Source organism: Petaurus breviceps, unplaced genomic scaffold, assembly GCF_028583685.1.
Source record: "Petaurus breviceps papuanus isolate PSGF00001 unplaced genomic scaffold, PetGlider_PUasm1.0 90650, whole genome shotgun sequence".
NCBI classification, from domain to species: Eukaryota; Metazoa; Chordata; class Mammalia; order Diprotodontia; family Petauridae; genus Petaurus; species Petaurus breviceps.
In genome coordinates, this window is record NW_027187299.1 from 4265369 (window position 1) to 4279564 (window position 14196).

The 14196-nt window shown below is 37.5% G+C and overlaps 1 protein-coding gene across 2 annotated transcripts in view; it reads left to right on the forward strand.

Moving 5' to 3' along the window:
- SIPA1L2 (signal induced proliferation associated 1 like 2) overlaps nt 1-14196 on the forward strand; it is a 255321-nt gene that overhangs the window by 166824 nt on the left and 74301 nt on the right. For both annotated transcript variants that reach the window (XM_069064868.1, XM_069064869.1), the window contains exon 7: nt 10568-10742. In XM_069064868.1, the coding sequence (XP_068920969.1) occupies nt 10568-10742 (175 nt within the window). The remainder of the gene's footprint in view (nt 1-10567; nt 10743-14196) is intronic.

The following is a 14196-nucleotide window of genomic DNA, read 5'->3' on the forward strand; positions in this document are numbered from 1 at the left end:
TGCTTTTTGTTGGACATGAGTGCAAGTTTGAGATGGTCATTTAGGACGTTGTTGAAAATGACTTGATGTCTCAGGAGAAGCTGTGTAAAGTACTTAAGGTTTGTGTCTTAGATCCTGTGTCCCATTTTTCTATCTAGCAGATTTATGCTTTGTACAGAAATGCTTTTATAAAGTGTCAGAGTGTGTGCTTGTATTCTTGTTGGCTTAGCAGCAGAGTCCTGGAGATAGTTCCATTTTCCCCAGCCATGGGTTGTGAGGCCTCTATGGTTGTGCTCGATGGTCCAGACCAACTGGCCAGATGTTGTCCTTTTGATACCCTGAAGGGCAGATCATGTGCCATCAAGCAGACATTTTGCAAATGAGATGCTATTGGGCTAGTTTTTGCAGTAAAGAACCAAGGGTGAAATCAAAAGCGGTGGGATCTTTTGTGTAGCAGCTTAGGATAAAGGTGCCTAGCTATTTTGTGCTAGGCTAAGCACAGAAACTTTGAACTTGATCATCAAAGCATTTCTGAGGATTATTCCACTGTAACTCTAAATTCGAGGAATCATTGTTGAACATAGGGCTCAGTTTTAAAGTAGAGAAATACTATTTATCGGGTTAGATGAGTTTAATGTGCTTTTTCTTTTGATATATTTGTAAGACTTATGTAGCATTGGCATGAAATACAAGCCTTCTGTGTAATAATTAGTTTGTTCTTTGAGAACTTGGGAAATTTTTGTTTCCTTTAAGGTCTGTGAATTTTAATGGTCTTTGGATAACATGATCTAACATAATATATCTCTGGCCAATGCAACATGTTTTGTTTTATTTATGCAAGAAGTTTGCATGGCTTGTCCTCTCAACCCTATTTACACAGCAGATGAATAAAACAACTACTGTCTCTATCTCATTCTGCTAAAAGTTATATATTCGTGTATGTACATATGTGTCTATATGTGATTCTTCAGTCTACAATATAAAATGTATTTATATCATGGCTTATTAATTACTTTCATCACTATTTTTTGAAAAATCTCCTTTAAAAGTTACTTTTAAAGCTAGGTATTTAAATGTTCTACCAAAATACTAATGACTGTTGGAGTTGTAAACTGATCCAACCATTCTGGAGAGTAATTTGAAACTATGCCCAAAGGGCTATAAAACTGTGTATACCCTTTGATCCAGCAATACCTTTGCTAGGTCTGTATTCCAAAGACATCCAAAAAAGTTAAAAAAAACCTATTTGTATAAAAATATATCTAGCAGTTCTTTTTGTGATGGCTAAGAATTTGAAATCAAAGTGATGCCCATCAGCTGGGGATGGCTATACAAGCTGTGGTATGTGATTACAATGGAATATTATTGTGTTGTAAGAAATGACAAGCAAGATGATTTCAGAAAAACCTAGAATACTTGCATGAACTGATGCATAATGAAATGAACAGAAAGAAGCAGAACATTGTATACAGTAACAGCAAAATATTCGCTGAAGAATTGTGAATGAAGTAGTTATTTTCAATACAGTGATCCAAGACAATGACAAAGGACTAATGATGAAGCATACTATCTGCCTCCAGAGAAAGAACCAATATCTATATGTTCTTGTTATTATTTGTCCTTCATTCTCGAAGAAGACCATGGCAGCAGGAAGGTGATGCCATGACTTGCAAAAGAATTAGATTTAAGTGAGGAAGGACTGTGCAGAGTCACCAGCCTCATTTTCTCCTCCAGAGCCACGTGGGTTCAGTGGCAAGATATAAGTCAGGATGACTGAATGAAGCATGCTATTTTTCACTTTCTTTCATTTTGTATTCTTTTATTCAAGTTGTCTTATACAAAATGAATAATATGGAAATGTTTTACATAATTGCCCATGTATAACCTATATCTGGTTGCTTACCATCTCAGGGAGGTGGAGAGGGAATAGAGGGAAGAAAGGATAGAATTTAGAACTCAAAACTTTAAATAAAAATGTTTTTTAAAAATTGGGGAAAAAAGAAAGTACAAGGCAAAACAAAGCAAAAGAATGGTGGCTCATATATATGCAGTGAGGGTATCCTTGAAGAAAAAGTGAGATCAGGTTTTCCCCAACTATTTTTCTCAGTAGACTACATCCTGATAGTATAATTGACTGAGAGATTTAGAGAATTTAAGCTCATATTATTGACTAATTGACTAAATTAATTGATTAAAAAGCATTTCGTTCATTAGAAGTCTGTGGATAAAGTATTGTATTTTGAGTCAGAAAGACTCGAGTTCTAATCCCATCTCAGCTATGTGTTCCTGAGTAAGTCACCTAACCTCTCTTTGCCTCAGTTTCCTCATCTGTAAAGTGGGAATAATATCACCTTATCCTCAGAGGGCTGTGAAGAACAAATGAGAAGATCTATGTTTTGGTTTTTTTTTGTTGTTGTTTTTTTGCAAAACTTAGTGCTAGATAAATGCTAGCTGCTGGTGCCTGGTACAAGTTGAAGGCCAAATTAGTGAGAATTGGGAATCCCATGAAGTGGTACAATATATTTGAATTTCAGTTAAAATGATATTAAATATGACTCTTGGTTCTAGCCCATACAGAGCAAGTTATTAAAAGGGTAATACTTATTCATATAAAGTGTTATATCATAGTAAAATTAATAATATCGACATTAAAATGCAGCCTGAAGTTTCTCCTTAAGGAAGACATCTCTTGCACTTATATTAAACCAGTAAAAGTCCACTTCAGTAAGTTAAAACAATCTGAAACCTCATTTTAGTCATTCACACTGATAAGAATCAAGTGAATAAAGAATTGTATTCAGATCATAACATGTATTTAGATTGACAAAACATCAGTTGAGTGCATCAGTATTTATCTGTTGCATTAGCACTACAGATGGAAAGTAAACTAGGCACAGATACAAAAGCTAGGAACTGGGCTTTCAATTGCAATTGACCCTAAGGTCAATGGAAAGATAAACAGAGAGTGTAAAGAGACTGAAGTATATTGCCAAGGAGGAATTTCATGGGAAGGTAGTATAAAAGAATATATCAGCAGAAAAGAACAATGGGAGTAACAGGTAGAATGTTACACTGGCATCCATAGAATTTTTTTTTTAAAGCAATTGGGGTTAAGTAACTTGCTCAAGGTTACACGGCCAGTTATTATTTCTGGGTGTGGTGCTGAGTTTCTGAGCCCGGATTTGATCTAGGTCATCCTGACACTGGAGCCGGTGCTCTTACTCGCTGAGCCACCTGGCCGCCCCATCCATAGAATTTTTTAAAGCGGAATGCTTTATAAAATTTGGGGTAAAAGTTTTAAAAACGAAAATATCTTTTTCCTGTCTTCTTTTGTTCCCTGTCAGTAGCAAAAGCTAGATGGAAAAAACTAAGTTGAGACTTCTTTGTGAATGAGATTTGCTTATCAGTGAATTTTCTTGTATAAAGTTCTTGACATCTCAACATCTCCATAATACTACTTAACTATGGATGTCATAAAAAACCATTACTGGGCTGAACCTGACTGGCATCTGGGAATTGGCTGACAAGGTGTTACTGGGAAGCCCTAAATTTCATTGGACAGGAAACTTTGTGTGGGATTTTGCCTTTATTGATGGTTTCATTCATTGTACTGTCAGTGTGCCTGCAAAAGAAAAAAGCTGATTTTTTTTTAACCATGATTAAATACTTTTGGCATGTTTAGCCTATACCAAACAGTCACAGAATTGAAGAGGTTTCTACCTTTTAGGAGATTTAATTCTGACCTGACTGTATACGATAATTTGCAAACCTATACTCATTTACCTTATTTACCTTTCATGTTGCTGAACATTATTTGTTATATATTTTCTATGAATTTATTTTTAATTTTTCAGACTTCTTGTAGGTAGGTTTTTTTTAAGTTCAGAGAAGCAGTTATATCCTTGTAGTCAGTCATTAAACATTTATTAAGTGTCTTCTCTAGCCAGACACTGTGCTAAGCATTGGGGGTACAAAGAAAGGCAAAGAAGACAATCCCTGCCCTCAGGGAGTCCACAGTCTAACGTAGCAGATGACATGAAAACAATTATGTGAAAGCAATATATACAGGAGAATGGGAAATGATCAACAGAGGGAAGGCACTAGAATTATTAAAGGAGATTGGGAAAAGCTTCCTAAGTGGAAGGTAAGATTTTAGTGAGGAAGCCTCCGGGTGGAAATGAGGGATAGTTGAATCCAGAGGAATGAATGAGAGCATCCAAATGAAGTAATATAGAGGGAGAAGAAATGAGGAAATGGCCTAGGACAGATCCCTGTGGGATGCTTGTGGTTAGGAAGCATCACCTGGATCCTGCAAGGGAGACTGGGAAGGAGTGGTCAGATAGGTAGGGGTGGAGGAGAAGGTCGTGTGAAATAAGCAGGTGAGGAGGTTAGAGTGTTGGAGGAAGCATTAGACGTGGGATATGCTGAAGTCCACCTACTGTAAGGTCAGGAATTGGGGAGGGTGAAGGATGTGTGCCTGGCACTGGGCTAAGTGTTTGTTGTTGTTGTCTTTACAAATTTCTCATTTGATCCTGACAATAACCCTGGCAAGGAAGTACTTTTATTATCCCCATTTTGTAGTTGAAGAACCCGAAGCAAACAGGTTATGTGACTTGGCCATGATCTTAGAACCAGTAAATGTCTTAAACTCAAATCTTCCTGACTTCAGGCCAAACTTTATCCCCTGTGCCACCAACTGCCCTTTGGGAGAAGAGGAAGACTGAGCCGGGGACACAACTCATTTACGGGGAAGTATCATAGAGTAGACAGCAGCTTTTAGCATTCTGGCCAGGTGGTAGCTGTGGACTGGGTGAACCTCAAAGGAGCTGAGGTCACTGAGTGATGGAGGAGAGTCTGGCAGTGACATTGGGCATGGTGTAGTGTTCCTGCTCCCTCCCTCCCCTGGACTGGTGATTTGAGGAGAATGAGGGAGAGTGCAATCTGTGCTGCACAGGGTGACCAGGGAGGATGTGGCATTGGTTGAAAGCCAGGGCTCAGAGTCAGAAGAGGAAAGGAATGGTAAAAGAAGGAGTTTGTTACCCACGGAGGACGTTTTCTGCAGAGTATAGTGGAAAGAGTGGGTAGCTTTAGAGTGGAACATTAATGGGGCTGGGGGAGGGGAGATTAAAGGAGTAGCCAGGAAGGGGGAAGATCGAGTGTGGGGATGTATAATGATAGCAAGGGGCTTGGGATCGCTGGTGCAGGGAGGGTATGAAAAGGTGGGAGCTTGTGATTGCATTAGTGAATGATTTAGTTCCCCACAGGACGTAGAGTTTGCAAAGGACCTTCAGAAAGGAAAGGTGGCTGTTTGGGAGGTGGAATACTGTATGTATACTTTGCTTTATATAAGTTAACTTTTGAAAAATGAGGATTTTCATAAATTCATAATTTCAAATGCACTATGGAAGCTATTATTTAAATAAATGTATGGCTGCTTTCCTTTTGTCAATTGAAGGATTCTTTTTTAAGGCAGCATGATCATTACATACCATCACTCTCCCCTTTCTGGATTTACATCTCTCGTAGTTTAGTAGTTCCTTATGGACTTATTTATTTTTATCTGCGTAAAGTGAGGTACATGCATAGTAGGTCATTGTGGCATTTAGGAGATTGAAATGAGACTGAAATCAAGTTTGTATTTATTTATAAAGCTTTTCACAATCTTTTTCTCCTTTCTTGTCCATATGACCTGCTGAAATTGCTTCTCTTCCTAGGAGTAGAGTTTAATGATAATGTCAGATTTGTGCCCCTTCCTGTCTGCCCCCACCACCACAGCCAAAAGATGGAACTGGATGGTCACTCTGTCCATCCATCTCATTGTGTGCATATAACACTTTTAATACTGAAAGACTTTGGCATTTTGACAAGCAAGCTGTTCTGTTATGAAACAGTACCATAAGCCTTAGGCTACTCCCACACCAAGACTGTGGGAATCACTATGATTCATTTAAAACTCGTTAAAAGGTCAGTTCAAAAGGGTGAGCCTTGCTTTTCTCCCATATATTCAGATGTTCGAGCTCAGCCTGAGGTTTATTAGCCTTAGGAAGTCGAGCTTCTTACTCAATGGAGAGCCAGTAGAACCAGAAATCTCTGGGTGGTATCCTCCAATGGTGAATGGAAACAGGAAAGGCAGGGTGCTGCCCTCTGATGTGACAGAGAGCCAGTTGAGTCATTGATTATACTAGGTTGAATTACTTTCGAAAGATTTAGAAAAGTGCTTAGAAAAGAGCCTCTGTAGTTTACTTCATTGACTGGATTCATATTTTGTAATGAAAAGTATTAGCGGCTATTTCTGCCAAATTATAACTGTGAGATAGTTCATTGTAGTGGAATGCCAACATGTCATATTACTTTTTTTTTTTTGAGGAGAGAAGGCAAGGCAATTGGGGTTAAGTGACTTGCCCAAGGTCACTCAGCTAGTAAGTGTAATGTCATTATCTTAACTTTGTATTTCTCCCTCTGCCTAGCATTGTGCTTTATACACAGTCAGCACTTAATGTTAGTTGCAATGAATTACTTTCACATTACTCATCTGGGAAACCCAATTCTGTCCAAAGAAATGTGATTTCAGTTCCTATTTTAAGTTTCCATGATACATATGCAATTTGTGACATCTCTATATAATTATTATTAGGCATCTACCTTAATTACATTCATCAGTATATGTGATTCCCTTTTATCTATAATCTTGATAGCTGCACAATATATACAGGTAGTATATACTTGTCATTTTCTCCTCTCTTAAGAGTGTGGAAACCCAAACAAATGAATATTAGGGAATTTTAATCTAGAGTTTCCCTTCATACATTCTGCATCAACATTATGTTAGAGTTAATGGGAAATTATAAGCATCTATTGAGGCACTTGTAAGATCATGAAATAAATCATAGGATATTGGAGCTGGACCTCAGAAATTATTTAGGTCAACTCCTTTATTTTATAGAGGAAGAGACTGAAGTTAAGAGGGAAAACAACGACACATCCAATGTCATGTAATCTCTGTTGGGAGAGATGTAAGGGGCCATCCAGCCCCACTCACACCATCCTACTAATCCCTTCTGCCATTTGCCCTGTAATTGGTTATCCAACCTTTGAAGACCTAGGGTGAGGCATCCACTGCTTCTCCCAAGGTAGCCCATTCAAATATTGGCTCGCTCTGATGGCTCATTTATTTTTACATAAAGCCTAAATTTGCTTAGCTCTTTGCATTTTCCACCCATTGTGTCCTGTTTTTGCCTTATCAGGCCAAGCAGGACAGGTCTACTCTCTTCTCCATGAGACAACCATTCAGACACAGCCACAATGGCCTTATTAAATCATCTTTTCTCCAATCTAAACATATCAATTCCCTCAACTTTTCTTTTAATAACATGATCATAGTCGTGCTGCTACTTAGTGACCATTCCCCATGCCTGCAGTGTACTATGTCATTGCCTCTGGCTCACAGAGTTTCTCTTTTTAAGCATTTCAGTCTGCTAGAAACTAGCTCTAACAAAACTAGATCTAACAAATCATGCCTCATGCTAAGATAAACTCCAAAGGATATGCAATGTAGACCCAAAGGGTGATAGCAGAGACAAATCAGAGGAGCAAGGAGTAAATTACCTTTCACATCTATGGATAGTGGAACAATTCGTGGCCAGACAAGGGTTAGAGAGGACCACAGAGGATAGAATTGACTTTTTGCTTACATAAAAAAGGTGACATTGGCACCATTTTCTGCATGAAACTTTTCCTGTTCCCCCCAAACCCTAAGGTCCTCCCTCCTAAACTACCCTGTATATATTTGTATTTATTTGCTGAATAGACTTAGGTTATGTGTGTTTTGTATGCACTTCTTGTTTTTTCCTATTAGAATATAACCTTCTTGTGAGTAGGGATTGTTTCAGTCTTTGTATTTGCACCTTCAATGTCTAACATAACCTCGCACATAATCAGGACTTAAAAGTTCTTGATTGAAACTCAGAACTAGAACCTAAGTTTCTTCATTCCCCTCTTGGTGCCTTTTTAGTCATCAAAGAGATCTTAGATTATTGAAATTATTAGATTATTATTTGAATCTCAGTCCCACCGCTTACTGCCTTTATGATATTGGGGAAATGACTTAACCACTCAGGGCCCCTGTTTCCTCACTTTATATAAAATGAGATGATCGACTTTTATTGTTGTTGAGTCATTTTCAGTCATATCTGACTCTTCATGACCCCATTTGGGGTTTTCTTGGCAGAGACACTGGAGTGTTTTGCCATTTCCTTCTCCAGTTTGTTTTACAGAGGAGGAAACTGAGGCAAACAAGGTTAAGTGACTTGCCCAGGGTCACACAGCTAGTAAGTATCTAAAGCTGGATTTGAACTCAGAGCTTCCTGACTCCAGGCCCAGAGCTTTATCTACTGTATCATCTAGCTGAGGATTAGACTAGATGACCTCTAAGACTACACTGAGCTCTAAAACTGATCCTGTTTACCTGAAATACATGCTATCAAATTCTAATTCTGTGAAAGTCAGTGTTTAATATTTATTGAGGTACTGTGGAAATAATAATAATAATAGCTAGCATTTATATAACTCTTTGAGATTTGCAGAGTACTTTATAGATCTTATCTCAGTCCTCTAAACAACCCTGGGAGATACATGCTATGATCCCCATTTTTTCAGATAAAGAAACTGAGACAGATGGAGGTTGTGACTTGCCCAAGGTCACACAGCTAGCAAGTGTCTGTGGCTGGATCTAAACTCAAGTTTTCCTAACCCCAAGTCCCACACTATCAGCTGTACTACCAAGCTTCCTGAGCAGTGGTCAGCTCTGTATGGTACATATGGTTACTTGCATGGTAGCTTGTATAACTTAGTTACTTTCAATTCATTAAAATATCAGTCACTCAGACAGCCTCTATTCCTTGACAATACATTCCCTTGAATGGGAATGTACTGTGTTATACTTTTCAGTCTTAAGGTTTCTAAAGGATTGCTTTAAATCTAATTTGATTGTAGCTCCTTTAAATAATAGGAAGAACTAGGTGCCTTTACTCCAGGGAGGAGGGGGGGCAGGGAAGAGGGAAACATGTTATCTTCCCACAAGACCTAGGATAGTGTCCCATATACCAAAGGTTTTTCTTTTCAGCCTTTCCTAATTATTCAGACATGTATAAGTATAGTTCCCATGCATTACCATAAGGCTTTTATCATCTTGTTGTTGTTATTGTACAGATTGAAAATAAATGTGATTTTTTGTGGATAGATGTCTGGTGGGAATTGGTAATTATTGATAATCTATGATGTTCAGGTAGCAAGATGTATAGTTGTGATTTGAGAGAGAGAGAGAGAGAGAGAGAGAGAGAGAGAGAGAGAGAGAGAGAGAAAGAATGATTATAGAAAAATATTGAGCCAGTTACTTATCTTAAGGAAAATAGTTACTACCACTGTGACATAATATTGGCTGTTTGAAAAATCTACAGCAGGAACTCTTCAATTAGAGTTGAATTTCTTTATAGCATATTGTATATTTTAACAGATGTTTTCTTTTCAAGATATTGAAAAACATAAGGGATAACTGTTATTGTGTAGCCAAGAGTATTTTTATGGGGTAAAAAAAAGATTTACTATTCTTTCTCTCTTCACTGCCCCCACTCTCTTCGCCCCCCCCCACACCTATGTTTTGTCCTAATGGATATTGTTACAGCCTCACACTTGTTTGGGCACACACAAATACAGACCAATGGAAACCTAGCGTAATGGAAAGAACACAGATTTTGAACTCAGAAGATCTTGTTCCAAACTTAGTTATACCTCTTCCTTGGTGTGTAACTTAGTAGAAAGACATTCTCTCTCCCAAACCCCATAGTTTTCTCATAAATTAAAGCAATGGGGTTGAATTAGATGTTTACTATAATGTCTTTTGGTACTAATATTTTGTGATACTGGCCTAAGTTTACATACATATACATACACATGTGCATCTATGTGTACATGTGCACAATACATAAATATACATATACACATAGGCTCACGTGTATGCTTATATGTATGCTAACACATGTGTGTATGTCTCTGTGTGTGTGTAAATTCTGATATAGAAAGGCATTAAAGACTAGGAACGAGAAGCTTTTAAAAGCTAATAGTCTATGAAAATACTCTCTAGTCTGTTTTGACCTGAAAGAAAAGACAATTAGATAGTGCTAATTATAGCACAGAGTATGCATGACTATTTCTACAGTTGTGAAGGCTGAGTGGTTGGTTGGGTGCCTCAAAATGAACTGCCTGCCTATCCATTCTGGGAAATTGGCTTATCACAAGTGGCCATCATTTCTATTCTCATAGGTAGCCATCAGTTATATTCTTTATCTCTTTAAAAAAATATATCTCCCGTCCTTGTCTCATGAATTTTTTTCTCATGGTAGAGGTTTTGTTGTGTTTTTCTGGAGCGTTGTGTCCGTTAACAACCTCTTATCATCTTACCTCTGGGGATTGTTCTGGGTAGCTTTTCTGAAAACATAATTCTAAGCTTCTGTGGCTTTAATTTTACTCTGAGATGCTGCCTGACACTCTTTGCCAAGTAATTGCTTTTTTAAAAAAATTCTTTTCATTTCAGCTGAGCTTTCAACACAAGATTGGGATCCTTTATTGCAAAGCAGGCCAGGGCACCGAGGAAGAGATGTATAACAATGAGACAGCAGGACCTGCTTTTGAAGAATTCCTGGATCTTCTGGGCCAAAGAGTACGACTGAAAGGTTTTAGCAAATACCGAGCTCAGCTAGATACTAAAAGTAAGTTGTTTTGAATGTGTGAAAGTTTAAGTCTCCAGGACTAGGCACAGTGATAAATCATCACTTGGAAGCACATGGCGCTGTGTTTCTTGACCCCAGAAATACACAAGGAGGCTTAAAAACGTAGATTTCCTTAGAAGAGCAAAAAAAAAAAAAGTCCATTCCTCAGGGGATTCGGCTGCATATCATCATTACCAACAGACCAAAATCCCTGTGTTTGATGAAAACTGTTTTAATATTCTCTTTCTTTGTCTTAAACCTCTTCTCTTGTACTTCCATTAAGTGTATAAGAAGGAAAAGTAGAACATTTACTTCCTCGTCATAAAATGTTTAACACGCATAACCATGTAAATTTTTCTCTTCATGGAATTAAACTTGCATTGGGAGAGGCGGGGAGGTAACGATAAAGCAGGTAGATCATGCTGTAGTGTGATCTTTGACAGTTTTGTTGTTGTTGTTCAGAGCAAGTATTGTTGAAGTTATTTAAAACAAAGAAATTGTTGGTTTTTTGGATAGATTCTTCTAATGTTTCCATTAGGACAATTATTTGCTGTAGTCACCCTGCCATATTTTTTCTTTTGCCTGTTTTTACGGGAATTATTTTACTTAGAATAATCAGATTAAAACACAATGCAGGTGCTTGATATGGGCAGGTAGGTTGTACAGTACGCAGAGCCCTAAACTTGGAATCAAGATGACTCCTCTTTCTGAGTTCAAATCTGGCCTCAGACACTTACTAGCCATGTGACCCTGAGCAAGTCCCTTAACCCTGTAAGCCCCTGTTCCTCATCTGTAAAATGACCTAGAGAAGGAAATGGCAAACCATTCCACTTTGCCGAGAAACTCCAAATGGGATCATGAAGAGTTAGACATGACTGAAATGATTCAGGACCAACAGCAAAAAAGATGCTAGTTATAAAGTCCTTCATGACCTCACCAGTAAAAAGAGTGCATGGTACTGGATGACATCTAGAGTCCCTTCCTATTCAAGATTCTAGATTGCTTACACATTCCACGGATACAAACCCATGGATTAAAAAAATGCAATCAAGTAAAGCTAAGCATTTGATAAAGCAAAAGCAATACTTGGTAGTGGTAATCTTAGCACTGTGCTAAGATCTAGGGATACAAAGAAAGGGAACAACAAGAGAAAACCAACCCTCCCCCCAAAAAAGGTCCCTATTCTCTAAGATCTCATAGCCTAATGAGAGAAATGACATGGAAACATGTATGCGTACAAACGAATCATAGCTTTTTAGAGCTAGAAGATATATTAGACACCATAGAGCCCAGTTTATTCATAGCAGAAGTATCAAATCCATACACTGGGGCCTAGGACACTCCTGAGATGGGCCAGAACCAAATTAAAATGTAACTGGGAAACAGTTAACAAAATAAATAAAAATATACTGGAACATAGATAATGTTGTTATGTGGTTTTCTAAGTCAACATGTTACCTGCTGAAATCCTTCCATGTGGGTTAGTGGCCCCATTTCTAATAGAGTTTGACACCACTGCTTTACCAAATAGGAAATGGACACCTAGAGACATAAAGTGACTTCTTCCCAAGGCCACGCTACTAAGGAAGCATTAGAAACCAGGTATCCCAATTCCTCATCTGCTAGTTTTTTAAGAAGCAGTATGGCATAGTGTGGATAAAGTATTGAATCTGGCACAAGAAGAACCCAGATTCAGATCTCTTGTTAGTCACTTTCTACTTCTTTGACCCTGGGCAAATCACTTAGCCTCTTTCCTCCTTACTTTCCTCATCTGTAAAATGGGAATAATAATGTCACCTACCTCTCAGGGTTTTTGTAAGGCTCAAATGAGATGATTATATATGTAAAACATTTTGCAAATCTTGATGGAAATGTTGACTACTATTATTTTTTTCCTCTGCCTCATATTTCTTATTTAAACACTATTTATTCTAGACATTCAACTAATGATGATTAATCATTTCTATTTTCTCCCTAGATTAAGCAGCAAATGTACTTCTCTTTGCATTGCTGAATGTAGCAGATATGTGGCTATCATTAAAGTTCTACTTTTAATCAATTCAGACATTTAAATTTTTTTCAGTATCTTTCTAATATACCATACATCTCTACCCAATATAGTATGGGTATTAAAATACTTAAAATTAAAATGCCACTAAAATGGTTAAATTACTATTTTAACACCCTGATCTGTGAGTTTAATTTTAACATATTGCCCAAATGCACTTTTACCCTAGAGGTCCAAGAAATCTCCAGATACCTATACATGTACCTGAAACCTGAACATATTTTCATAATGCTATTAAATGATTTAATCCAGAAACATTTTTGAGCTCCTGCTAAATATTATATATATCACACTAGGCATTATTGAGGATGCAGAAAAGTATGAGACATAATCCTTCCTTCAAGAAACTATATATTGCAGAAAAAACTATGACAGTATAATTCCTGGCATAATGACTGCTAATATGTGTCTAAAGAATAACAGAAACCTGACTCCTGACAGTGAATAGACCTGGATTCTAGTCCTTGCTTAAATTAGTCATTTAACTTGTCTAAGTCTTGGTTTACTCTGTAAAATGAGAACAGACTTGACAGAGCTGAAGGTAACTTAAAAATCTTAAGTTTCTCTAATAAGATTAAATGTAAGAGAATGGGAATATGTGCCAGGCATTGTGCAGAGTATCTGATGTGGCATTCTATCACAATTCCTCCTCATTCCCAGTCCAGCACTCTAGTCACAATGCCAAGATACACATGTACTTTGCTACCTAAGGAAGGTTCTGAACTAAATAGACCATTAGGGAGGTTACCTAGCTTCTAAAAACAGCAAAGAGGGCAAGCTGTCAGATTTGAATCACAGTATGTTATGTCTCAGGGTAGAAATATTCAGGCAATAGGGTTTACAAATAGAGTGTGTCATTTTTTTCTCCCCTAGAAACTTCATGAATATTTAGCTTTGGGAAATTCTAAGGCTTTGGTTAGACCAGTTGGAACCACATTATAAAACTGGGTTTTCTAAAAATGGACATTTCTCCATTCTTTGCCACTTTTTGAGCCAAAGACTTTTACAATAAACTATTAAATTGTCATCAGTAATACTTCTACTAAATTTTAGCTTTTGTAATAAGAGGCTGTTTTGGTTGGAGTAATTGAATATACCTGGGCCATTCTAGTCAGTGACCTTCAGCCTATTTATGAGTGAGCCAAGTAATTCAATTCCTCATTGAAGGGGTTTTTATCTTTGCAGTATAAATGTGCTTGCTCACTTCCAAACCAATGTTCAATTTCAAAGCCCTTAGCCAAGGGAATCCAAATGGAATATTACTTCCTAAGAACTTCAGTGAAAGGTAAGAAATATGCTCTTCCCACTTAATGAGCAGTTAAGGATGAAATACTTTTTGGTTTTAGAAATTAGACAGTAGCACAGAATATTAAGTTAATAGCATGT